The sequence below is a fragment of the Schistocerca americana genome, chromosome 7, assembly GCF_021461395.2.
Source record: "Schistocerca americana isolate TAMUIC-IGC-003095 chromosome 7, iqSchAmer2.1, whole genome shotgun sequence".
Taxonomy (NCBI): Eukaryota; Metazoa; Arthropoda; class Insecta; order Orthoptera; family Acrididae; genus Schistocerca; species Schistocerca americana.
Window position 1 is genome coordinate 177457674 of NC_060125.1, and position 27999 is coordinate 177485672.

Here is a 27999-nt window from a genome sequence, read left to right on the forward strand (position 1 = left end):
CTTGTCCTAGTATGTTATCTGCTACTGCCAATTTATCCATCCTGTCAGATGACAATTGTTCTTTTATTCATTAAATTGGATGTTAATGCTTCTTTTTGTAACTCCTATGTAAACTTGATGTGAGTGCAAGGAATTTTATATACTACTGCTGTGACAAGCAGTACAGTGTTCAAATATTCACACACCTTTCATGTTTATTTAATCAAAAATCACTGTGTCAGTATCTTGTCTTCTTAATACTTTACAGAAGCAGTCTGTTGCTGTTTTTACAAGTGCAACACAAACTACCCTTTTAGTCGGTTCTTTTTTCACTAGAACCTCTATATCTTTTAGGGTGTAAAGCTGTATTTATCTCTTTGTCAGAGTAGCTATTTCTTCTGAAGGAGGTTCTCAAATGATTTGGCTCACCCTCCAAGCACTGATTTCACAGATTCTTATAGTGTGGTTCACCAATGTTTTGATTGCTTCTCTTTTTTGCTTGGGATGGTGATTGGAATTTCTGTAGAGTGGGCCTTCTGTAGAGTTCTCTCAGGTATTCTAAGCAACAGCACTAATCTTAATATTGGAATTGAAATACTTCAGAAGCTGTAGAAATTGCAATTGCTTTCTGAGTCATTATAGCCTCTGATGATGTATCCAGCATTGGAAGACTAAATGTTAGGCAAAGAAATATGCCTTGTTCTACAGCCTAATGTTTGTAAAACCAAAATCAGTAAGTTCATAAATACCAGCTGTGAAAGTCTGTATCATCTGATTTCTACAAGTTTGGAACTATGAAACCCAGAGGCAAAGATAAAGTGTATTCATAGCAGGAAACATTTAAATTCATATCATATTTATTTGTTTAGTTTGTACACTCTATATACTGTCTCTCTCAGGTGTGTCTCACAATGGTACCAACTCGTTTACTAATTAAAGTAAACAATTTACTCTGTCTTTAATAAGGTACGTGTCTTCAACAGTTCCCTTAAGATATAATGCATACGTTGGAAATTCAAAAAGAAATGATGGAAATCACTGATTAACCAGACCTCCAAAAAAAATTATAATGATCTACTTTCAAGCATTGATAACTGCTGATTGTTCATCACAAGTAGCAATACTAACTGCAAAAAGGCATTTGTTGTTAGAACTTTATATAACTCATTTTCCACGATACATTACTCTATAGGCATTTAGTTAGCAGTACAAGAGACCCAATCAAGTTGCAGCTCACTCCTTTGTCTGTGTTTGGTTACAAATAGAATTATTTTTGGACAGCAGTGTTTTCTGGGTGTAACTTATCCAAAAACAAATTTAGTTACTATTTAATACAGCTTAAGAAGTAGTAGCTTTCCTGATAACTGTACTGAATTAAATGTAGCCTGAGTTTGCAAAAATAGTATATTACAGCTCAGTGCTACCTAATTAATGTTTACAGTAACTGTCTCTCTTTTTAATGTATAATTTGAATCATTCCACATCCCTGAAAGTTCTCCACCATGGGATTTAAAGAACACATGGATGAATGGGTGGATGGATGAGGAAGAATTGATCTGGGCCTTGGAATGTTCATCACCAGGAACATAGAAAAGTACCATATATAAAGGCATTAGTATGAGTAGTTTATCCGTCTTAATATAACTTGTAAAATTATCAAACAAGAATTTGTACTGTTTTTGATAGATACTAACACTTGTAAGAACTTACCTAAATCCTTATCTTCCCATGTTTGTTTAGCTTCAAGTAGAGCATTGTAGACATCTCGACTTGGTTCTGTGCCACTGAATACATAGTACCTTGCTCTGACTTTCTTGAAAAATTCTACATTGGTGTAGTATGAATTTCCATGATGTGGGACATAGGTTAGGTCAATATATATATGGCCTCCAGGAACTTTTGTGTTTTTCCCAACATCTTTATTTGACACATTCTTCTGTTTTACTGGTGATTCTGAACGCCTAGATTTTGATTCTTTTGCTGATTGTGCATTTGCTGCTTTGTTGTTTTCATTCATTACTAAGTTCTTCTTCATTTGCATAGCTTTCTTTTCCTTTTTTGGGGTCCCGGGCTTAGTAGCTGTGTTGACTTCGCCATTAGTTGTGATTGTGTTCGCAGGTGGCGGTGCAGGTGCTGGGAGCCCAAGTGGTTTCCCCCAACTGCCAATTGGATCCTTTTGTTTGTCACCCTTTGTATCTTTTTGTGCTGACTGACCATGCTCAGCAGGAAGGTGTGCACTGGTTACTACTGGAGGTATTTTTTGGCTTGTGGCACTCACTCCACTACTGGAAGGAATAATTTTTGTGGTAGCTCCTTTGCTGTCAATATCTTCATGCTTTTGGCCATTTATTCCTGATGACAGCTGTTCACCATGTAGCAATCCCTCTTTGTAACCCATTGTTACAGTTTTATGCACAGGTGGGCTGTGGAAAGATGACTGGAGATCTTCACCTCTTGCTTCTCTGTGCTCATGAAGTGCCCTTTGGAAGTCCAGTTTCTCATCTGTAGATGTCAACTGCTCTTCTCCAGATGGCAAACTACCATAAAATGAACTAGTCATCTGTGTGGAACTTACTTTTTGTGAAGGAATGACTTTGGGTGAGTAAAGCTCTATTGATGCTGTAGGACTAGCAGATGTTTCAAATCCAAAATGTGGTGGTGGAGAATGTGCAAGTTGTGATGTAATGCTTAGTGGCGATGTAGGGTCATCTTCCTCATCACTGTCACACTGCTGTGAGTCATGTTTTCTACCAGTCTTCCAGGCATCTGTGGTCATCTGAGAAGTCGTATCAGTAGTACTAACAGTGGAGTGTGCCAAATGCTCCCCTTTATCACTGCCAATGAAGCTAACTGGTCCTGCAATACTGTAACCATCAATTTCTTTATCTCTGGGGGTTATTGATGTGTGAACTACCATATCACCATGTTCATCTCTCTTTGTGGTAACTGTGACAGTACTTTGTTCTTTTCCATCTTCAGAAGTTACTTCCTCTGTAGTGGCTTCAGTTATTTCTTCTTCTCCATCCTTTGAAGAAATTCTTTTAGTAATTGTAGTCACTGTAGTGGTGGTTTTAGACGTTGCCCCACTGGGTTCATGAGCTTTTCCTAAATCTTCCGAGAAGTCGTCACCATAGTCATCACCTTGTTTTGTAACAGTTGTGTAGGTTTTTGTCATTGTGGTGGTGGTCAGTGGTAAACTTGAGTCAGCTGACCCTGTTGAAATTTTTGTTATAAAATGATGATCATCAGATCCAGCCTCCTGTTTTAAAATGGTTTTGTATTGTCTTGTTATCTTCCTGGTTACAACACTTCCGTCTTCTCCTGTGAAAGTTTCTTCTATAATGGAATCTTTTCCATCCTCACCTTCAGTAAAATCAAGGAGAATGTCACTTTTGCCTTCAGCAGTAGTAAATGGACTGAAAACAATGCTTTTCTCTTTTGCATCTGGATCAAATTGTAACTCTGTTGTAGATAAAGTTTTATCCGTGATGTCATCAGCTTTTAACACTGTTGTTTTGTAATGCTTCACAATTTTCCTTCTTACAGTTCTTCCTTCTTCATCTGTAAATGTTTCTTCTGTGACTGAATCTTTACTGTCATCATCATCTCTCTCTTTCTTGCCATCACTACTAATGTCTCCAATAACATCTTCACCTTCTGTTGTCACTACTGTCTTATATCTTTTCACAATTTTTCTTGTGACAGTTCTTCCATGCTCATCTGTAAATGTCTCTTCAGTGACAGATTCTTTTCCATCTTGGTCATCCAGCTCATCAAGCTGCTCTGTTTCTAAACCATCTTCAGTACCTTCACCATCTTTAGTGACTGTAGTGTAAATTTTCCTCAAGATAGTAGTGGTTGGCAGTTCTGAACCAGTTCCCAGCACTTTTGTTAATTGACTGGTATCTTTTTCGTCAGGTAACTCACTCTCTTTCGTGACCACTGTCTTGTACCGCCTCACAATTTTTCTAGTCACTGTTCTGCCATCCTCATCAGTGAATGTCTCTTCAGAGACAGATTCCCTTTCATCTTGATCATCAAAGTCTGTAAGTTCATCTCTTTCTATGACACCTAGTGCTGTAGTATGTGTATCTGTAGTAAAAGCAGTTGACATCTGTTCCATATCTCTTACATCTTTCTTCTCTATTTCACTAGTGCCTTTATCCTCCAAAGACCCACTTTCTTTCATTACCACAGTCTTGTAACGCCTTACAATCTTCCTTGTTACAATTCTGCCATTTTCATCTGTGAAAGTTTCTTCAGTCACAGATTCTTTGCCATCTTGATCACTTATTTCAATACCATCATCTACACCAACACCTTCTTTTATATCTGTCGTGCAACTTTCGCTGGTAGTTGCAGTTAAGGTTAGGTCTGGGGCACTTATCTTTTCCATTTTTATTGTCGTAGAATCTATTGCATCTGTGGGTTCAGCTTCTTGTCTAATGACTGTCTTGTAATGCCTTATAATTTTCCTTCTTACTGTTCTGCCACCCTCATCTGTGAAGGTTTCTTCACTCACAGATTCATTTTCATCCTGATCATCAAACTCCTCTAATTTATCTGTTTCTACACCATCATCTCTATCATCATCTGATTTAATTACTGTAGTGTATGTTTTCCGGGTGAGAACAGTTGGAGACAATTCCGAAGCAATTGTGTCTGTATCTCTTATCTGGCTAGAGTCTTCTGCATCCACAGAAGAACTTTCTTTTGTTATCACTGTCTTGTACCGTCTGACAATTTTCCTTGTTACAATTCTGCCATTTTCGTCAGTGAATGTTTCCTCAGTCACAGATTCTTTTTCATCTTGATCATCTAATTCATCCTGTTCTGTTTCTATTTCATCTACAATATCCTTTGCTTCTTTAGGAGCTAATTTCATGGAATCTTTTGTATCAACAGATTCACTTCCCCTTGTGACAACTGTCTTATACCGTCTTACAATTTTTCTGGTCACAGTTTTGCCACTTTCATCTGTGAATGTTTCTTCAGACACAGATTCTTTTTCATCCTGATCATCAAATTCATCTAATTTATCTGTTTCTACCCCATCATCTCTATCATCATCTGATTTAATTACCGTAGTGTATGTTTTCTGGGTGAGAATATCTGGAGACATTTCTGAAGCAGTTATATCTGTAGCTCTTATTTGCCTAGAGTCTTCTGCACTTACAGAGGAACTTTCTTTTGTCACCACTGTCTTATAACGTCTGACAATTTTCCTTGTTACAGTTCTGCCAGTTTCATCAGTGAATGTTTCCTCAGTCACAGATTCTTTTTCATCTTGATCATCTAAGTCAGCCTGTTCTGTTTCTATTTCATCTGCAATACCCTTTGCTTCCATAGGTGGTAATTTAATGGAATCTTTTGTATCAACAGATTCACTTCCCCTTGTGACAACTGTCTTGTACCGTCTTACAATTTTTCTGGTCACTGTTTTGCCACTTTCATCTGTGAATGTTTCTTCAGACACAGATTCTTTTTCATCCTGATCACTGAGCTCTGTGCATTCTTCCATTTCTACACCATCATCAATGTCGTCACCTTCTTTTGTTTCAGTCTTCTTTGTTGCTGTAGTAGTTACCAGTTTTGTAGTTGGTTTCTCATCCACTACTTCCCTTTCTTTCGTTATCACTGTCTTATACCTCCTTATTACTCTTCTTGTTACTGTCCTACCTTCTTCGTCTGTAAATGTTTCTTCGGTTACTGATTCTTTTTCATCGTCGTCATCGAACTCCACGATTTGTTCTGTGCCTGCTTTGTCTGTGGACACTGTAACACGTGTTTCACTTTCATCAACATCTTGAGCTGGTTCAAGGGGAGTTCTGTCATCTGTCTTTATATGAGTCGGTTCCATTTCTCCTGTGGACTGAGTTATGTAAGTTCTGTAGTGTCGCACAGTTCTTCTTGTCACAGTTTTGCCATCCTTGTCTGTGAATGTTTCTTCTGAAACAGCTGCTTTGTCATCTTGCTTGTCAGTGTCTAGTGGATATTCATGACCTTCAATTATTTTTGTTGTTGTTGTTGTTTTTGAGGATGACGGTAGTACCATTGGTCCTGCTTCAGATGAAAATGGGGGCTGAAATTTTTTTATTTCACCCTTCTCATCAGCTGACTCAGTTCTGCTTGTTACTACTGTCTTGTAACGCCTTACTACCTTTCTTGTTACAATTTTACCATCTTCATCTGTGAATGTTTCCTCTGAAACGGATTCTTTTGAGTCATCATCAATTTCTTCCAGATGTTCTTCATCTGATAGTCTGTCACCTTTAACTACAGTTGTATACGTTGTGATCTCACCTGATGAAACAGGTATAAATGAACCAGGTCCTGCTTCAGATGAAAACGAGGGCTGAATTTCTTTCATTATACCTTTCTCTTCAGCTGATTCAGTTCTGCTGGTAACTACTGTCTTGTAACGCCTTACTATCTTCCTTGTTACAGTTTTACCATCTTCATCTGTGAATGTTTCCTCTGAGACTGATTCTTTGGAATCATCATCAATTTCTTCCAGATGTTCTTCATCTGATAGTTTGTCATCTTTAACTCCAGTTGTATATGTTGTGATCTCACCCGATGAAATAGGTATAACTGAACCAGCCACTAGACTTGAAACTGTCTTTTCATCAGGCTTACCTTCCCTGGTCACAATTGTTTTGTATTCAGTTTTTGTTCTTCTTGTTACAATATGACCATCTTTGTTTGTGATAACTTCTCCTGGTTGACCAGTTTTGTCACCAGAGTCATCCACATACTTTCTATACTCCACCTCTTTTTCCTGGGGAAGGGCTGTAGTTGTTACCTTGGCAGGCTCTTTCTTGTCAGTTTCAGTATGTTCAGATTTAAGTTTTTCTTTTCCTTCCTTCTCTTCAGATCCAGGAAGATGTATTTTTGCAGAGTCATCCTGTGGCCTTAAGGGCAATGCTTTTGGTGATGCAGGTGTGGAGTCAGGAGTAACAGTTACATATTCTGGAAGTTCTGGTGCATCAAGTTTGGTATAGACTGGTTCTTCCTCCATTCCTGAATCAATGTATTCTTCTCCTGGAGATGGAGGTGGTTCACCATCTTCATCATCTGATCTATGATCAGCAGCTGAAGTTGGTAATTTGCTTGTAATCCCATCATCTTTTACTTCTTTTGAAACTTCCTTCACTTTTGAAACAGTAGTTTCTTCAGAAATTCCCAGCTGCTTATCTTTTCCTATTTCTTGACCTGCGGAAATTTTTTCTGTGTCTTTGAGTTCATGAGAAATTAGTGCATCTGCAGCTCTTTTATCAGTGTCTTCCACTTTTGGTGATAGTCCAGTCTCTTTAATCTCCACTTTCTCTTGCAAAGGTGTTATTTCCGGTTCCACAGATGGTTGTACAGGCATTTTTCCAGGGGCTGGTACATCTGATGTAACAGAATCCGATGTTATGTGTGTAGTTTTCAGGATGTATTCTTTCATTACATTTGTGGTGATAGTTTCACCTAAATCTTTTGAAATAATGCTGCCCTCCGTCTCTAAAAGTAACTTTTCTGTCTTTAGTTTCTTTTCCTCTTCATCTGTTAGTTGCTTCTCCTTTTCTGAAGACACTGATTTTGCAAGCTCATCTTTCTTGTCTTCCTGATACACCTCACTGAACGTTTCTGCTGGTCTGTCTGCCTCATATTTTGGTTGACTTTTCATCACTTCGATTGATTCTTCTATTATTTCCCTTTCTCCAGTTGGCTGCTTCTTTTGGTCAATACTTGTAGGAATTTCCTTGCTAGTTTCACTGTCAGGTAATGTCTTCTGTCTTTCTGTTATGACTGACATGACATCAGTGTCCTTGACAGTCTTTTCTATCTCTTGTTGTTTCTCCTTCACTTTCTTCTCATCAATTTGATCTTCTGTCTCAGTAACTTTCTTCTCTTTTGTGATAACAACTTTCTTAAAAATCTCTTCCTGCTCTTCTCCCAATGATGGCTTTGTGTCCTTAACTACACAAGTTAACCATTCTATAGTTGCTGGTGTTTTCTCAGTTTCTAATGAGTCAGCTTCTACTTTCACCTTTTTATCTTCCTTTTCTACTCCTATCTCTGCCTTGTCTTTTTTGCTTATGAGTTCTTGTTCTTGTAGGGATGGTTTTTCTTCTGACATTTGCTCCTCTTCTTTTCTGTGTGAGTCTTTCGTAATTTCTGGCTTTACACCTTCCTGTGGCAAATGTTTAATATCTGTCATTTGACTAGACGTAACGGATATTGCTTCCAATTCTTCTGTCGTTTTTGATACTTCTTTGCGAAGAGATTTGTCAGCTTCACTAACTTTGAGCTCTTCTCTCTTTGGTGACTCTTCATCTTCCTGTTTATCAACTTCTGAAGGTTCTTCTTTTTGTAGCTTGTCTATAATTTCAAGATATGTGGCAGATAAAGCACTTGGTGCTGTAATTGTTTCTTTTCCAGGTTCTATCTTCTGATCAACCTTATCTTCTGGCTCTCCCTTGATAGCTGTCTCTCCATGCATTTTCACTTGTGGTACTTTCTCTTCACTCTTTTCAAGTTCACCGTTAGTTTTGATCACTTCTGCAGGCTTAACTTCCTTTGCTGTTGTAGCTGTAAGTTGTGAAGTGTCCTGGAGTGACAAATCAGTTTTAATGTCAAAAATAGTTTCAATCTTGTCTGAAATTTTTTCGTATGTAGTGACAATCTTTCTTTTTTCGAGGTCATCTATTTTTTCTTCAGTCACAGCCTTTGAAATAACTTGGTCTTTTTCCTTTTCTTCAACTACATACTTTGGAGCAATTTTTGCTGTAGTTTCCTCCATTCCGACTTTTTCAATGAATTGTTTTGAAGTAATCTTCTCTTCTGCCTCTTGTTGGCCTTCCTGTTCTTTACTAATATCTGTAATGGCTCTCTCTTCTTCTTTCTCTTCTTTCTTTTCTTCAAGCAGTTCCTTTGAAGCAGCTTTGTCTTTCTTAGGTTCCTCTTTTCCTATTACACTGGTAATATCCTCTACAGCTATTGGTTCTCCTTTTTTCTCATGTTCCACAGAGTCCTTCACAATAATACTTTCTTCACCTACTTCTTTCTTCTTTTCTTGAATAATTTTCTCTGTAACTCTCTTCTCTCTCTCATCTTTTTCCTTTTCTTTTTCTGTATGATCTATATGAATTGTGTCTACTTTCTCTCCTTCTTTAATAAGATCCTTTAGGACAACCTCTTTCTTCTCTTCACCTTCCTTTTTTTCTTCAAGCAGATCTTCTGAAATATACCTCTCTTTTTCAACCATTTTCTCTGAAGTAGACACATCTTTTACATCATCCTTCTTTTCTGTGATTTCTGGTGTGGAACTTTTCTCTTCTACTTTTCTCCTTTCTTCAACAAACTCTTTGGAAGAGGGCATATCCCTCAGGGAAGGTTTTTTTCCTTCTTCAGCCTTTTCAGGTGAAACAATATATTGCTCATCTATATCCTTTGAGATGAGTTTTTCTTTTTCCAAATCTTTGCTTCTGTCTTCTTTAATTTTCTCTGTTGTGTCCTTCAAAACTGCTTTGCCCACTTCCTTAGATTTTTCTTCAACTATTTCATATGGAACAGGTTTCTCTTTTTCTTCTGGCTTTTTCACTTCCATAATATCTTCTGTAATAACCTTCTCTTCTTCCGTTTTCAATACTGTGTCCTTTGAAACCGGTTTCTCAGCTTCCTTTGCCTTTTCTTTGGGCAGTTCATGTGGAGCAGCTTTCTCTTTATCTTCTGGTTTCTTCACTTCTTCACTGATATCATCTGTAATAATCTTCTCTTCTTCCTTTGTCACTGTTGTGTCCTTCAAAATTGGTTTCTCCACTTCCTTTGCCTTCTCTTTAGGTATTTCGTGTGGAACAGTTTCCTCTTTTTCTTCTGGTTTCCTCACTTTTTCAGTGATATCTTCTGTAATAACCTCCTCCTTTTCCCTCATCAGTACTGTGTCCTTTGAAACTGGTTTCTCAGCTTCCTTTGCCTTTTCTTCAGGTATTTCGTGTGGAACAGTTTCTTCTTTTTCTTCTGGTTTCTTCATTTCTTCAGTGACATCTTCTGTAATAATCTTCCCTTCTTCCTTTTTAACTATGGTGCCCTTTGAAACTGGTTTTACATCTTCCTTTGTCTTTTCTTCGGGTAATTCGGATGGAACTGTTTTCACTTTTTCTTCTGGTTTTTTCGCTTCTTCAGTGATATCTTCTGTACTAACCTTCTCTTCTTCCTTTTTCAACACCGTGTCCTTTGAAACTGGTTTAGCAGCTTCCTTTGTCTTTTCTTCTGGCTTTTCATGTGGTACTGCTCCCTCTTGTTGTTCTGCTTTTTTCACTTCTTCAGTTACATGTTCTGTAATAACTTTCTCTTCTTCCTTTTTCACTACTGTGTCTTTGGAAACTGGCTTTGCATCTTCCTTTGTCTTTTCTTCGGGTATTTCAGATGGAACTGTTTGCTCTTTCTCTTCTGGTTTTTTCACTTCTTTAGTGATATCTTCTGTAATAACCTTCTCTCCTTCCTTTTTCACTACTGTGTCCTTTGACACTGGTTTCTCAGCTTCCTTTGCCTTTTCATCAAGTATTTCTTGTGGAACTGTTTTCTCTTTTTCTTCTGGTTTTTTCACTTCTTCAGTGATGTCTTCTGTAACAACTTTCTCTTCTTCCTTTTTCACTACTGTGTCCTTTGACACTGGTTTCTCAGCTTCCTTTGCCTTTTCATCAAGTATTTCTTGTGGAACTGTTTTCTCTTTTTCTTCTGGTTTTTTCACTTCTTCAGTGATGTCTTCTGTAACAACTTTCTCTTCTTCCTTTTTCACTACTGTGTCCTTTGACACTGGTTTCTCAGATTCCTTTGCCTTTTCATCAAGTATTTCAGATGGAAGTGTTTTATCTTTTTCTTCTGGTTTTTTCACTTCTTCAGTGATATCTTCTGTAATAACCTTCTCTTCTTCCTTTTTCACTACTGTGTCCTTAGAAACTGGTTTCTCAGCTTCCTTTGCCTTTTCTTCAAGTATTTCTTGTGGAACTGCTTTCTCTTTTTCTTCTGGTTTTTTCACTTCTTCAGTGATATCTTCTGTAACAACTTTCTCTTCTTCCTTTTTCACTACTGTGTCCTTTGACACTGGTTTCACAGCTTCCATTGCCTTTTCATCAAATATTTCAGATGGAACTGTTTTATCTTTTTCTTCTGTTTTTTTCATTTCTGCAGTGATATCTTCTGTAATAACATTCTCTTCTTCCTTTTTCACTACTGTGTCCTTTGAAACTGGTTTCTCAGCTTCCTTTGCCTTTTCTTCAAGTATTTCTTGTGGAACTGCTTTCTCTTTTTCTTCTGGTTTTTTCACTTCTTCAGTGATATCTTCTGTAATAACTTTCTCTTCTTCCTTTTTCACTACCGTGTCCTTCAAAACTGGTTTCTCATCTTCCTTTATCTTTCCTTCGGGTATTTCGTGTCGAGCAGTTTCCTCTTTTTCTTCCGATTTTTTGACTTTTTCAGTGATATCATCAGCAATAACCTCCTCCTCTTCCGTTTTCACAATAGTGTCTTTTGAAACTGGTTTCTCAGCTTCCTTTGCCTTTTCTTCAGGTATTTCATGTGGAATAGTTTCCTCTTTTTCTTCTGGTTTCTTCACTTCTTCAGTGATATCTTCTGTAACAACTTTCTCTTCTTCCTTTTTCACCACTGTGTCCTTTGAAACTGGTTTCTCAGATTCCTTTGCCTTTTCATCAAGTATTTCAGATGGAAGTGTTTTATCTTTTTCTTCTGGTTTTTTCACTTCTTCAGTGATATCTTCTGTAATAACCTTCTCTTCTTCCTTTCTCACTACTGTGTCCTTAGAAACTGGTTTCTCAGCTTCCTTTGCCTTTTCTTCAAGTATTTCTTGTGGAACTGTTTTCTCTTTTTCTTCTGGTTTTTTCACTTCTTCAGTGATGTCTTCTGTAACAACTTTCTCTTCTTCCTTTTTCACTACTGTGTCCTTTGACACTGGTTTCTCATCTTCCTTTGCCTTTTCATCAAGTATTTCTTGTGGAACTGTTTTCTCTTTTTCTTCTGGTTTTTTCACTTCTTCAGTGATGTCTTCTGTAACAACTTTCTCTTCTTCCTTTTTCACTACTGTGTCCTTTGACACTGGTTTCTCAGATTCCTTTGCCTTTTCATCAAGTATTTCAGATGGAACTGTTTTCTCTTTTTCTTCAGGTTTTTTTGCTTCTTCAATGATATCTTCTGTCATAACCTTCCCTTCATCCTTTTTCAATACTGTGTCCATTGAAACTGGTTTTGCAGCTTCCTTTGTCTTTTCTTCTGGTATTTCATGTGGTACTGCTCCCTCTTGTTCTTCCAGTTTTTTCACTTCTTCAGAGACCTCTTCTGTAATAACTTTCTGTTCTTCCTTTTTAACTACTGCGTCTTTCAAAACTGGTTTTGCATCTTCCTTTATCTTTTCTTCGGGTATTTCAGATGGAACTGTTTTCTGTTTTTCTTCTGGTTTTTTCACTTCTTCAGTGATATCTTCTCTAATAACTTTCTCTTCCTCCTTTTTCACTACTGTGTCCTTCAACACTGGTTTCTCAGCTTCCTTTAACTTTCCTTCAGGTGTTTCATGTGGAATAATTTCCTCTTTTTCTTCAGTGATATCTTCTGTAATAACCTTCTCTTCTTCCTTTTTCACTACCGTGTCCACTGAAACTGGTTTCTCAGCTTCCTTTATCTTTCCATCGGGTATTTCGTGCCGAGAAGTTTCCTCTTTTTCTTCTGATTTCTTGACTTTTTCAGTGATATCTTCAGCAATAACCTCTTCCTCTTCCTTTTTCACTACTTTGTCTTTCGAAACTGGTTTCTCAGCTTCCTTTGCCTTTTCTTCAGGTATTTCAAGTGGAATAGTTTCCTCTTTTTCTTCTGGTTTCTTCAGTTCTTCAGTGATATCTGCTATAACAACTTTCTCTTCTGCTTCTTTCACTACTGTGTCTTTTGAAACTGGTTTCTCAGCTTCCTTTGCCTTTTCTTCAAGTATTTCTTGTGAAACTGTTTCCTCTTTTTCTTCTGGTTTTTTCACTTCTTCAGTAATATCCTCTGTAACAACTTTCTCTTCTTCCTCTTTCACTACTGTGTCCTTTGAAACTGGTTTCTCGGCTTCCTTTGCCTTTTCTTCAAGTATTTTTTGTGAAACTGTTTTCTCTTTTTCTTCTGGTTTTTTCACTTCTTCAGTGATATCTTCTGAAATAACCTTCTCTTCTTCCTTCTTCTCTACTGTGTCCTTTGAAATTAGTTTCTCAGCTTCCTTTATCTTTACTTCGGGTATTTCTTGTGGAATAATTTCCTCTTTCTCTTCTGGTTTCTTCACTTCTTCAGTGATATCTTCTGTAATAATCTTCTCTTCTTCCTTTCTCACTACTGTGTCCTTTGTAACTGGTTTTGCAGTTTCCTTTTTCTTTTCTTCGGGTATTTCAGTTGGAAACATTTTCTCTTTTTCTTCTGGTCTTTTCACTTCTTCAGTGATATCTTCTGTAATAACTTTCTCTTCTTCCATTTTTTCTATTGTTTCTTTGGGAACTAGTTTCTCAGCTTCCTTTATCTTGTCCTCAGGTACTTCATGTGGAACAGTTTTATCTTTTTCTTCTGGTTTTTTCTCATCTTCAGTGATATCTGCTGTAACAACTTTCTCTTCTTCCTTTTTCACTATTGTTTCTTTTGGAACTAGTTTCTCGGCTTCCTTTATCTTGTCTTCAGGTACTTCATGTGGAACAGTTTTATCTTTTTCTTCTGGTTTTTTCACTTCTTCAATGATATCTTCTGTAATAACTTTCTCTTCTTCCTTTTCCACTACTGTGTCAGCTTCCTTTGGCTTTTCTTCGCATATTTCATGCGGCACTGTTTCTTCTTTTTCTTCCGGTTTTATCTCTGCTTCAGTGATATGTTCTGTAATAACCTTCTCTTCTTCCTTTCTCACTATTGTTTCCTTCAAAAGTGGTTTCTCAGCTTCTTTTTCCTTTTCTTCTGGTAATGCATGTGGAACAGTTTCCTCTTTTTTTTCTGTCTTTTTCAGTTCTTCCGCGATATCTTCTGTAATAACCTTATGTTCTTCCATTTTCACTATTGCATCCTTTGTAATCATTTTCTCTGGTTCTTTTATCTTTTCTATATCCATTTCCTCAGGGATAGTTATTTCTTTTTCCTCTGCTTCCTTGATTTCTACAACAGTTGCTGCTGTTACAGCTTCGCTTGTATCTTTCTTCTCTTCCTCTATCATCTCCTTTGAAACTATTTCCCATTCCTCCTGAATCATCTCTTCTGTTTCTTCCTTTGGTAAACCTGAGTCTTTTTCTTCCTGTTTAACATGTTCAGTGATTTCAGGAACAATTTTCTTTTTGTCTTCTATAATCATTTTTTGATCAATTTCATTTGAAATTCTTTTCACTTCGTCCTCAGATTTTATTTTGCATGTTTCTTTCGATACTAGTTTCTCAATTGCATCCAACTGTTTTATTTCTTTGGTGATTTCTTCTGGAACAACTTTCTCCTTCTCTTCTATCTTTTCTTCAGCCATCTTCTGTGAAATATCTTTTTCTTCCTTTGCTCCCTCTTCAACAATTCGTTTTCCAGCAACTTCAACTTTTGCTTTTTCTTCTTCCTTCTTTTCCTCATCCACTTTCTTTATAGTTATTATCTCTTCTTCTGCCTTTATTTCAACCCTGTCATCAGAGGGAGTTTTTTCTTTTACTTCCAACTTAGTTATATCCTCTGTAATAACTCTCTCATCAGCCTTCTTCTCCACAACCTGCTCCTTTAGTACTACTGTCTCTTCTTTTGTCTTGAGTTCAGAAATTTCTGTTGGAGCAGGTTCCTCTTTTTCTTCTAGTTGCTTTATTTCTTCAGGTATATCTTCAGTAATAACTGTCTCTTTATCTTCTCCCTTATCTACCTCTGCTGCCTCCTTAGAAACTAGTTTCTCTTCTTTCATCTTCTCCTCAGCCTTTTCCTTTGGAGCAGGCTTCTCCTTTTCTTCTGCTTTTAACATTATCAATGCCACATCCTCTGTAATAGCTTTTATCTTTTCTTCAGACTCTTTTTCCTTCTCTTCCACTAATTCCTTTGATACAATTTTCTCCATTTCCTGTGGTTTCTTAATTTCTGTGGTGAGGTCAGCTTTGATAGTTTCCTCTCTCTGAATAGCCTCTGCTGAAACACTTACTTCCTCTTTGACAGTAGTCTCTTCAGCTACCTCCCTTGGGGAAAGTTTCTCTTTCTCTTCTTGTTTTTCAGTGATATCTCTAGTAATTACTTCTCTCTCGTCTTTCTTCTTTTCGTGAATTATTTCCTCTGACTCTATTTTCCTACCTTCTTTTGCTTTATCTTCCACCATTTCCCTTGCCTGAATTTTCTCTTTCTCTTTGAGTTTATCTGTTTCTTCAGTGGTATATTTAGCAACTATCAATTGCTCTTCTGTCTCCTTTTCTGGAATCTTCTCCTTTGAAATTTGGATTTCATTCACTTCTTTTGGTGAAAGTTTCTCTGTATCTTCTAGTTCTCTTAAAGATTTATCAATCTCTTCTTTCTGTTTGTCCTCCGGCTTTTCTTTAGCTACATCTTTGGACAAAAGCTGCTCCTGTTCTTTTAGATCTACACTGTCTTTCTTTATCTCTTCTGCAATTATTTTTTCCTTTTCTTCTTCTTTCTTGTCCTTTGTCTTACTTTCATCAAGTTCCTCCAATGAAACTTTCTGTTTGTCTTCCAGTTTTGGAATAGCTGCTATGATATCTTCTGTAACAATTTCTCTTTTTTTCGTTACGTCTACCAACTCCTTCAAACCCATTTCCTCTCCTCCTTTTGTTTCATCTTTAGCTACATCCTTTTGAGTAGATTTCTCTTTGTCATCAACTTCCTTCAGAACATCTTTGTCTCTCTCTTCCAGCTTTGGAATTTTATCCATGATATCTTCTGTATCAACTTTCTCTTCCTTTTCCTCTACCTCAATCATCTCCTTTGAGATGATTTCATCTTCTTCTTTAATTTTCTTTTCAAGGACTTCCTTTGGAGTAGACTTCTCTTTACCTTCTAATTGTTTGATTTCTTCAATAATGTCTTCTTTAACAACTCTATCTTCTTTCATCTCCTCCTCACCCATTACTTTTGATACTTCCTTGTCTTTTATTGTCTCCTCAATAACTTCTTTTGGAACAACTTCCTCTTCTTTCAATTTTTTAATTTCTTCACCTTCTGTGATGAGTTCATCTTTCTCTGCTACCTTCTTTGCCCTGATTAACTCATCTGAAATAATTTTCTCATCCTGCATAATTACCTCTTGAGTCATTTCCTTTGGAACAGGCTTTTCTTTGTCTTCCACCTCCTTAATTTCTGCTGTAACATCTTTCTTTACGTCCTTTTCAATCTTTTTGTCTTGGATAACTTTATCCCCTTCCAGTTTTTCAATTATTTCAGTGACATCTTCTGTAACAAATTTCTGTTTCTCTTCTCGCATCTTTTCCTGCACAATATCCATTGGAAGTGGTTTCATTTCATCCTTTCCTTTTTCTTCAGGTGTCTCCTTTACATATGTTTGTTGCAGTGTTGAAATTTCTTCACCAATACCTTTCTCCTTTTGTTTTAGTTTATCTGAAATAGTTTCCAGTTGTTCTTCTATGTATTTCTTTTCAGAAGATATGTATTCTGCACCAATTTCTTCTCCTTCTGTTTTCTTTTCTTCTCTCATTTCCTGTAAGGCAACTCTGTCATGAGCAATGTCTTTTTCTAAAATTGCAGCATAATCTATTTCTCTCTCTACAGCTTTCTTTGCTTCTTCAGAGAATTTTTCTTTTAATTCGTCTACTTTCTCTTTTGTAGCTTTTAGATCTGCATATGTCTGCAAGGTAGCTTCCAGAAGTTTTTCTTCTGATATTACCGTAACAGGTTTTGACTCATCAGTAGGCTTTGCCATGTCTTCCTTTGGCACAGGTTCTTCAAGTTGTGCCACAGAGACTGGTTTCACTGATGGTTTTGCTACATCAGATATTTCTCTTTTTACATGTATAATGTCTTCAATTTCATCAACAAATCTTTCCTCAGGTGCTATTTTGACTTCTTCAACTTCTTTCTCATCTTCAAACTGTTTTAAAGATTCTTTCAATGTGTCAGCCTTTCCTGTATCTATTTTCAGTCTTTCTTCTGCAGCACCTACCTCAGGTATGTAGTCCTTGATCTCTTCAGTATCTTGTTGTTTTTTCGAAAGTTGCACTTCATATTTTGTTTTATGAAAGTCTCTTACAAAATCATCAGCATCATACATACCAGGGTCAACTTCCTCATGGACTGGCAAGTCAGCAACTTCATCAGGTGTTTTAACGATGTCTCTTTGATGAATAATCCCATGAGCAATGTGAGTTTCAAAAATTGGCATTACAACTTGTGGCAGAGTAGTTGGCTGCTCTAGACGTGTTACTGCTTCTGCCACTGGTTTTTCTTTCTCCTTTGTCTCTTCTTTCACATATTTTTCTTCAACGATTTCCTTTATTTCATCTAGAGGTATGCGTTCATCTTCAGGAAGTGTTGGTGCTGTTGTAGCAGCAGATTCTATAGTTGTAGACACCTTTTCATCTGGCTGGCTTTCCTCTGCAATAAATTTCTGCTCTAGAATTTCTTTTGAGGGAATCTCTTTCATTTCATGACCTCCATCATCAAGCTTATGGTCAGTGTCTGTAGTTTCACGGACTTTCTCTGAAGAAACATCTATTTTCTCTTCAGGACTAATTGATGAAATTTCTTTGAGATCATCACTTGTTTCAGGTTCTTTCTTGCTCTCAGACAGTTCCTCTTTCTGTATATCTTTATCCAATTCTTGAGACACTCCAGGCTTTCTTTCATCTTCAAATTTTCCTTTAGTTACTATTTCTTTTGCCGATGAAATAATTTCCTCCACTTTCTCCTCAATGTGATCTTTTGTAATTTCTTCCTTCAATGGCTTAGCAGTTTCTTCAGTAACACCTTCTGTTTCTTGCTCTTTTATTTCCTCAACATGTTCCTCCTTCATTTTTTCAGTTTCAGTTATTTCTTTTTCGGCTTTACTTTTAAGAATTATATCTACCTCTTTTTCCTTTATTAAGTGTTCCTTTTGAGATTCTACTTCTCTGTGCATTTTTGTATCCATCTCTTCTTTTTCTATATCTTTCTTTGTCTTTTCTGTTTCAACTTCATCTAATAAGTGCTTCTGAAGCTCCCCTTCATCTTCTTCCTCAACATCAATATCTTTGTTGTCAAAATCATCAGGTAAATGTGATTCAATACTTTCTTGTTCTTGGTAGGATTCCACATCTTCTTTTTCAACGATTAAGTATTCATCCTCCTCATCTTCCTCCCCTTCTTGCTCCTCTTCTTGTTCTTGTTCTTCTTCTTCTTCTTCTGTTCCTCCCCCTTCTTCTTCTTCTTCTTCTTCTCCTCCTTCTATCTTTTCTCTCATCAGTTTCTTTACTTCTGTTTCAAGTTCAGCATGTAATGATTCCTTTATGTCAACTGGTCCTTCCTCATCCTCAATTTCTTCAGTTTGTTCCTCTTCTGTAGCCTCTATATCTTCCTTTTCATGCATAAGTTGCCTGGAATCATCTCCTTCTTCAACTTCAGATTCTTTTTCTTCAATTTCAGACTCCTTCTCTTCAAGTTCAGTTTCCTTCTCTTCTATCTCAGACTCTTTATCTTCAACTACCATCTCTTTTTCTTCAACTTCTACTTCTTTTTCTACAGTTTCTTCATCCATTTGTTTTTCTTTTCCTTCTATAGTAGGAATGTCTTTAATTTCTTTCTCTCTAACTGAAGTTTTGTCTTCTCTTTCTGTAACTTCTTGTTGGTCATCAGATGGTGACTTTCTTATAGTTTCACTGTCAATTTTTTCAGTCTTTTTCTCAATGTAAGTCTCTTGAAGGGGTTTGTCTAAAAGCTCCTTGGAGATATCTTCCTTTGTTATGATCATTTCTGATATGTGGCCATTTACAAGGGGAGTTTCCTGGACTTTTCCTATTTCCTTTGCTTTCACAACAGTTTCTACTTCAGTAGTTGATGGGGTTGATACTGCAGATGAGTCAGCAGTAATTTTTCCAGTTTCAACCTTTCTTTTTCTGATTACAGCTTCTTTTTCTGATTTGACAGATGGAGTTGGTGTGCTTTTGGCAGAAGAAGACTTGGCTGGTGAACCCGGTGATTTTGCTGCTATCTTAGCAGGTGAGCTGGGAGTTGCTTTTGGTCGCCTGCTCACAGGCTTCCTCTCAGCTTTTGCTGCTGGTTCTTGCACTTCCTTCTTAGCAGCCTTTGATGTAGTCAATTTAGAGGCTTTTGAAATGTGATATTTTGATTCTACGACCTTCCGATTATTGGCTTCTTTCGCACTTTTCGCTGGAGTGGAGGTTGGGGACGGTCTAGTTCTACTCGATGGTCGAGCATGTTTCATTGGCTCTGGCTTTGGTGCAACTCCATTAACTTTATGTTCAACGGATTTTTTAGGTGTAGTAGGAGAAGATTTTATGTCAGTCTTTTTCTCTGCTACACTAGAGGTTGTAATTGTTGTCCTCTGTGCTTTCCTTTCTATGGAACGGGTGGATTTGGTTTCAGTTCGTGGTTTCACTGTGGACGTTTTCATTTCTGTCTTTGATTTGTGTTCCCCCTTCATTCTCACTACTTCTGTCTTGGATGTCTTATCTACTTTTGCACTAACTTTTTCTGTGTCAGCAGTCTTAACTATATCAGTCTTAGTTTTGGGTGGTTCGGTTTTTGCGGGTAAGCGTTCGGGCTTGGCCCTTGACGGCGGCGGAACAGGCTTCACTGCTGGAACCTGAGGAGGTGCAGCTGTGGGGGCAGCTGGGGGTGGTGCGGCGGTTGGGGGAACAGTCTTGCTAGGCTGCACGGGTTTCTCCACACCCGTGACGGGGATTGTCGCACTTTTGGGAGCAGCCTTATCCACGGGCTTTGATGGTGGTGAGGCCTGCTGCTTGGCAACTTCTCCTGGCAGCAGCTTATCAATGACCGCAGGAGCAGCTGACCGTAACTGTGGACCAGAAAACTCTGTCTTAAAATATGCCAGAAACAAATAATATGAAATATATATATATATATATATATATATATATATATATATATATATATATATATATATATATATATATATATATCTAAAAACAAAGATGATGTGACTTACCAAATGAAAGTGCTGGCAGATCGACAGACACACAAACAAACACAAACATACACACAAAAAATTCAAGCTTTCGCAACAAACTGTTGCCTCATCAGGAAAGAGGGAAGGAGAGGGGAAGACGAAAGGAAGTGGGTTTTAGAGGAGAGGGTAAGGAGTCATTCCAATCCCGGGAGCGGAAAGACTTACCTTAGGGGGAAAAAAGGACAGGTATACACTCGCACACACGCACATATCCATCCACACATACAGACACAAGCAGACATATTACAAAATATGTCTGCTTGTGTCTGTATGTGTGGATGGATATGTGCGTGTGTGCGAGTGTATACCTGTCCTTTTTTCCCCCTAAGGTAAGTCTTTCCGCTCCCGGGATTGGAATGACTCCTTACCCTCTCCTCTAAAACCCACTTCCTTTCGTCTTCCCCTCTCCTTCCCTCTTTCCTGATGAGGCAACAGTTTGTTGCGAAAGCTTGAATTTTTTGTGTGTATGTTTGTGTTTGTTTGTGTGTCTGTCGACCTGCCAGCACTTTCATTTGGTAAGTCACATCATCTTTGTTTTTAGATATATATTTCCTACGTGGAATGTTTCCCTCTATTACAACCATATATATATATCTAAAAACAAAGATGATGTGACTTACCAAATGAAAGTGCTGGCAGGTCGACAGACACACAAACAAACACAAACATACACACAAAATTCAAGCTTTCGCAACAAACTGTTGCCTCATCAGGAAAGAGGGAAGGAGAGGGAAAGACGAAAGGATGTGGGTTTTAAGGGAGAGGATAAGGAGTCATTCCAATCCCGTGAGCGGAAAGACTTACCTTAGGGGGAACAAAGGATGGGTATACACTCGCGCACACACACACATATCCATCCACACATATACAGACACAAGCAGACATATTTAAAGACAAAGAGTTTGGGCAGAGATCATTCCATGCTGGCTGGTCGACACACAAAATTCAAGCTTTCGCAACAAACTGTTGCCTCATCAGGAAAGAGGGAAGGAGAGGGAAAGACGAAAGGATGTGGGTTTTAAGGGAGAGGATAAGGAGTCATTCCAATCCCGGGAGCGGAAAGACTTACGTTAGGGGGAAAAAAGGACAGGTATACACGGACACAGTGTATGTGCGGATGGATATGTGTGTGTGTGTGTGTGTGCGAGTGTATACCTGTCCTTTTTTCCCACTAAGGTAAGTCTTTCCGCTCCCGGGTTTGGAATGAGTCCTTACCCCTCTCCTTTAAAACCCACATCCTTTCGTCTTTCCCTCTCCTTCCCTCTTTCCTGATGAAGCGACCGTTTGTTGCGAAAGCTTGAATTTTGTGTGTATTTTTGTGTTTGTTTGTGTGTCTATCGACCTGCCACCACTTTTGTTTGGTAAGTCACATCATCTTTGTTTTTATATATATATATATATATATATAAACAAAGATGATGTGACTTACCATACGAAAGCGCTGGCAGGGCGATAGAAACACAAACAGACACACACATACACACAAAATTCTAGCTTTCGCAACCAATGGTTGCCTCGTCAGGAAAGAGGGAAGGAGAGGGAAAGACGAAAGGATTTGGGTTTTAAGGGAGAGGGTAAGGAGTCATTCCAATCCCGGGAGCGGAAAGACTTACCTTAGGGGGAAAAAAGGACAGGTATACACTCGCACACACACACACATATCCATCCACACATATACAGACACAAGCAGACATATATATATATATATATATATATATATATATATATATATATATATATATATATAATAGAGGGAAACATTCCACGTGGGAAAAATATATCTAAAAAGAAAGATGATGAAACTTACCAAACAAAAGCGCTGGCAGGTCGATAGACACACAAACAAACACAAACATACACACAAAATTCTAGCTTTCGCAACCAATGGTTGCCTCGTCAGGAAAGAGGGAAGGAGAAGGAAAGACAAAAGGATATGGGTTTTAAGGGAGAGGGTAAGGAGTCATTCCAATCCCGGGAGCGGAAAGACTTACCTTAGGGGGAAAAAAGGACAGGTATACACTCGCACACACACACATATCCATCCACACATACACAGACACAAGCAGACATTTGTAAAGGCAAAGAGTTTCACTTTACAAATGTCTGCTTGTGTCTGTGTATGTGTGGATGGATATGTGTGTGTGTGCGAGTGTATACCTGTCCTTTTTTCCCCCTAAGGTAAGTCTTTCCGCTCCCGGGATTGGAATGACTCCTTACCCTCTCCCTTAAAACCCATATCCTTTTGTCTTTCCTTCTCCTTCCCTCTTTCCTGACGAGGCAACCATTGGTTGCGAAAGCTAGAATTTTGTGTGTATGTTTGTGTTTGTTTGTGTGTCTATCGACCTTCCAGCGCTTTTGTTTGGTAAGTTTCATCATCTTTCTTTTTATATATATATATATATATATATATATATATATATATATATATATATATATATATATATATATATATATATATATATAAAAAAATCTTCCTGACAGATTACAAATGTCTTCAGGACTGAGATGCTACTTTAGGAAGGTAGAATAATAGTGCTCTCGCCAGCAAATATCTACACAACGGCAAATAACTGTTATGTGGTAGTGCTGTTAGTTAGCATGATTTTAGTCAAGTGTGTTTTTTTGACAGTTTAGGCCATATGCCACTCACAGTTGGTTTTCAGTGGTGTGGGCTGATGTTATACAGATGCAAAAACAAATTACTGTTATGAAGAGTCAGAAAAACTACTATATATGCTCCACATTATCAAGTTAGGGGGTGATCTAGATTACTGTAGAAACACAAGTACAAGTAGCCAAGATTGCTATTGCACAGAATTTATTGTGATGACCAGTTTCAGCAAACTACATTACCGTCATCAGATCTGTAAAGCATAGATGAACTTGTTCAAGCACACTGGAATCACATGTAAAAGGGAGCAATACAATTTCATACAAATATTTCACTCAGTCTTTATAAAATGCATTTTATGTCGTGTCGTATTTCAGCAAGTCAAGTATAAAATAGTTATTATATGAAACACAGTACATATTGCACTGATTATACATGCCCAAGGTCATACAGTAGGAAAATGAAGACTGAGATTCTCATGTGAACATCACAAACATTACAACCAGCCACCAATTGCACTGGATAGCAGTTACAAACAAAAATACACAGTGTCACATAAGGTATAAAGGCAAACTAACAATCCAAGAACGGTACACTGCAGAGATACAATAAATAATCCAAATCACAACACATTACACTAATTTTTTATTAAAATTTTAAATTCAATTACTTTAAATTTAAAACCACCTTAAAAAACATAATAGAAAGCTCTGCACCTTCAATATATTGTTTAATACACGAATAGGGAAGCTAGTCATATGGCATTTTTGCACTCAAAAAACAAATACAATTAAAATATACATGTCATAATATGCAGGCAGCAACCATACACTGTTGTTTTCTACCTTGGTTTAGTTAAGCAAACACAAAGGAACTACAAAGGGAACATCAAGTATTCCACTACCACAAACATATCACTACAGGTGCAAAACCACAAAATGAAATCACTTACTTGACTTTATACAAATCACAATATTTAAGCTATCAATATGTAGCTTGAGGTTTAAGTACTAGCATAGTGCTCGAGGTCTTGTGTGAAAGACATGTATGACAAGACCACAGGAATAAGTAGCATAATCCTGAAACTTGCTATGTTAATACAATAAAAATATACTTCTATATAATATAATCAATTATTTTAGTTGTAAAAACCATGAACAATTCGTTACAGTCATTACAGCTATAGAAACAGGGCTACACACAATTCATACTATATTAAGCTATCAACTTGTAGCTCAAGGTTTAGGTACTAGCACAGTGCTTGAGGTCTAAGTGCGAAATAGGACCTGACAAAGGCAAATGGAACAAATAGTGCAGTTCTAAAAATTGTCATGTTGTGATGTTTAATAATTCTATACCTTTTTTAAATTAATAAATACCAAAAACAAAATGTTGTCAGAACTGTCACAATGTACTAATGTGTCACACAATGTCTACGAGATATGTGATGTAAATGCATAAAGCTGATAGCTAAATATACTGTGAATTGTGTATATTTGTACACCTGTTTGTCGCGACTTGGGTTTTTATGAATATAATAACTGATTATATTATATAGAAGTATATTTTTATTTTATAGTGGAACTTCACATAGTGAGCATAAATTGTTCCAGAATCTTACACGTAGTGTGAAACACTCATTAAGCTAAGCAGTTTATCCCATATTAACTTAATATAAAATACAATAATGTGTTCCATGCAGAAAAAATACTAAAAATTTATCCTATTCACGCCATTTATTCAAAGACAATTGTACACACAGTCTTATCTACTTTATTATTCATGATACATAACTATTTCTTTTTTTACTAGGAAGCTATCTATAGTCATTTGTTTCTACTGACACTTCAACACTTGGCAAAAATGCAACACAGCCCTATTGTCAAATAAATTTGTAGCATGCATAGCCACTGCTTTATTGGGGTGATGATTTTCAATGTATCATGCAAATGATTTTCCATGTTTTCAGCATTTCTCTTATTGTGCCAGAAGAGTGCTGCTTTGCTGTTACTGCCTCCTCCTCCTCCTCCTATGAAGAACTCCTATCCACAACTTCCTGCAGTGAAACACACTGCAACTCCATAAACTATTCAGTGTTATTTCTTGGCTGGGACCTTCCACAAGCTCATCATTATCATTGTTGTCCACTTCTAGTCCCATGCTCTTGGCCAAAGACACAATCTCGTTGACTACAGGCTCCACAGGCACTGAGTCAAATGCCTCAGTCACATTTGGCAACACAATCCAGCCAAAGCTTCTTCCAAGCAGAAGTGAAATTTCTCTCGGTAACCCATTCCCACACCTTTTCGGTCCTCCTGGGGCAGGCAACAATGTTAAAGTGATATTTCCAAAACTCTCTGAAAGTGAGATTGGTAGCTTCAGTCAATGTAATGCAATGCTGGAAGAGCCCTTTAGTGCAAAGCTTCTTAAAGCTAGAAACACTCTGCTGGTCCATTGGGAGTCAGAAATTGAATGTTGATTAACTGAATTCATCAAGGAGGTGGTTTTGTAGACCTGGAGAATGGGCAGGAGCATTATCCATAACAAGCAAGATATGGAGTGGCAGAGTCATCTCAAGCAAATATTTTTTCACCAAAGGACCAAACATTTCATTGATCCAATCACAAAAAAGATCACGTCACCCAAGCCTTTTTGTTGGACCTCAATGTCACATTTAACCTGCTCTTCTGGACTTTACACTTCCTGAAGGCTTGCTGAGTTGCTGAATGGTAAACAAGCTGTGGTTTAATTTTCAAATCACTGCTGCATTGGCACAGAATAGCAGTATGAGATGGTCTTTCATTGGCTTGTGACTAGGCAATGCATTCTCCTCTGCTGTCATAAAGATACGCTTTGTCATCTTTTTCCAGAATAGACCCATCTCGTCACATTTAAAAATCTGTTGTACTAGGTAACCCTCAGAATCTATGAGCATGTTGAAGTTGCTGATGAAGTTCTCTGCTGCCTTTGTCTTGGAACTGGCTTCTTTGTTGTGCCTCACAATGCTGTGGATGCTGGTTCTTCTCTTAAACTTCTCAAACCACCCACAACTTCCCTTAAACACTTCTTCAGCTGCTAATGATCCTGGCAGCTTCTTAACGAGGTCAGTGAAAATCACTCTCGCCTTGTCACAAAAGATGTTCTCATTAATAGTGTCACTTGCAATTGCTTTCCATTTATCCATATAAGGAGCAACCTTTCGACATTTTCCTGAATATGAAACCATTGTTTAGGTACTTTTGCCACTCCCTTTGAAGCATCTGCCACCTTAATCTTGTACTTGGCGATAGAGCAAATATTTGATTTTGACCAATTGTAAGAGTGTGCTAAATCAGCAATGCACGCACCATGTTTGTGTTTTTCATTGGTTCTACATTTCATTTCTAAGGTCATCCTCTTCCTTTTATGGTCGGTCTTCTTGTGGCTTTATCCTCAGGGACATTTCTACAAAGGTTATTAAAACTAGCACACAAAAAAAAAAACACTGTGTGAACACAAGTTTAGAAAGCTGCAGTAAGATGGTAGCAGAAAGAGCGCTAAACACAGACTGCAGTACATACTAAAGACATTGTTCATATGCCCCTGTCGACAATGAAAGGTGTTCATATTGTTGAATGTTTCCCCTGCCACACTTGAATGTCATCCATGTGTTTGATACCATGACCTTGAGCACAATGCTAGTACCTAAACATCGAGCTACGTGTTGATATCGTAAATATTGTAATTTGTATAAAGCCAGCTAAGTGATTTCAATGTATGGTTACTGTACTTGCAGATGTTCCCTTCCTCTTGTTTGTTAATTACACTGAGGTACACAACAACAGTGTATGGTTGTTGGGGCTTTATGCTGACTGCATATTATGACATGTATATTTTTATTTGTATTTGCTTTTATAATACAAGTGTGACATATGACTGGCTTCACTACTTGTGTATTAAACAATATACTGAAAGAACAGTACTTCCTGTAATGCTTTTTAGGTGGTTTTAACTTTTATATAAATTAATTAAAAATTATTATAACAAAATAAGTTTAACATATTCTGATTCACATTAATTATTGTTTGTCGGCAGTGTAACATCCTTGAACCATTGATTTGTCTTTATATTTTATGTGACACGACATATTTTTGTTTGTAACTACTACCACAGCTGCCACCCGGTTAGTGATTGGGTGTTAACATCTACGATGCTTGCTTGAGAATCTCTGTCTTCATTCTCCTAATGTACGAATATGAGCTTGTATAATCAGTGCAATATGAATGGTGTTTTAAGTAGTATTTATTTTATGCTTGACTTACTGATATACTATTGTTTTCATGTTCACAAAGTATTGTTCTATGATATGATGTGGTATAATACGCTTTTCATAAATATTCTGTGAAATATACTGCAGCAGGTATGTTATATTCCATGGTATAGTTCATGTTTTGTATAAAATTGTATTATGCCTGTTTATATTTGATTCCAGTGCGCTTGAATATGTTGATTTATACTTTACAGGTCTGATGATGGCAATGTAGTTTGCTGAAACCAATCATCACAATAAATGCTGTACAATAGTGATCTCGGCTGTTTGAAATTTTACTTCTGTTTCCATAGAAAAACTGTTATCTTGATGGACCAAGTGTATTTAGCTTGTGTTTGCGAAAGATGTTTTTGATATTTTGTCAACCAAATTTACCTATCTGCCTTTGCTTTTAAGTCAATGTAGAATGTGTAGGAGAGAGTACTTAGCCTTACTTTTTTGTCTCTTCCTTTCCTTTTCCATTTACCAGTTAAGATAGGGAAAATGTTTGCTGCCCTTTATATCATTATTTGCTGTCCTCCTCTGTGAAATATGATGGAAGCATTTAAACAATGTTATGTACATCCTCTCACTTCTTTTTTTTTTAATTTCTCAGTACAGTTTCTTCAAAAAAATGTCATGTTCCTTTCAAAGATTCCCATGTAGGGACTGGTAAACAATCCTAGTAATTTAATTCAGTTAATTGAATTAATGTATGTACTAAATGATAATCCATCAAGTGAGTGTGCATTCAGCATGGTTTAGTTGATGGATAAGTGTAAATGCCTTTGGAGTGTGAAATGAAAGGTGATACTCGAGACAGGAATGAATCAAGTAGTAAATCTTATAGGAATGTTTATCCTGCAATAGCTGGAAAGAAACATCACAGTGAAAAGAAGGGAAACAGGCAAAGGAGTTGTATCTTGAAGATGTCCGCGTAGATGCTCTCCAGAGAAT

General features: G+C 37.3%; 1 protein-coding gene across 1 annotated transcript in view; it reads right to left on the bottom strand.

Moving 5' to 3' along the window:
- Positions 1 to 27999, bottom strand: part of LOC124622827 (microtubule-associated protein futsch) — a gene marked incomplete at its 5' end in the record, with an annotated part of 138820 nt that overhangs the window by 9164 nt on the left and 101657 nt on the right. Inside the window, one exon of the mRNA XM_047148619.1 lies at positions 1690 to 19972. Within this exon, the coding sequence (XP_047004575.1) occupies positions 1690 to 19972 (18283 nt within the window). The remainder of the gene's footprint in view (positions 1 to 1689; positions 19973 to 27999) is intronic.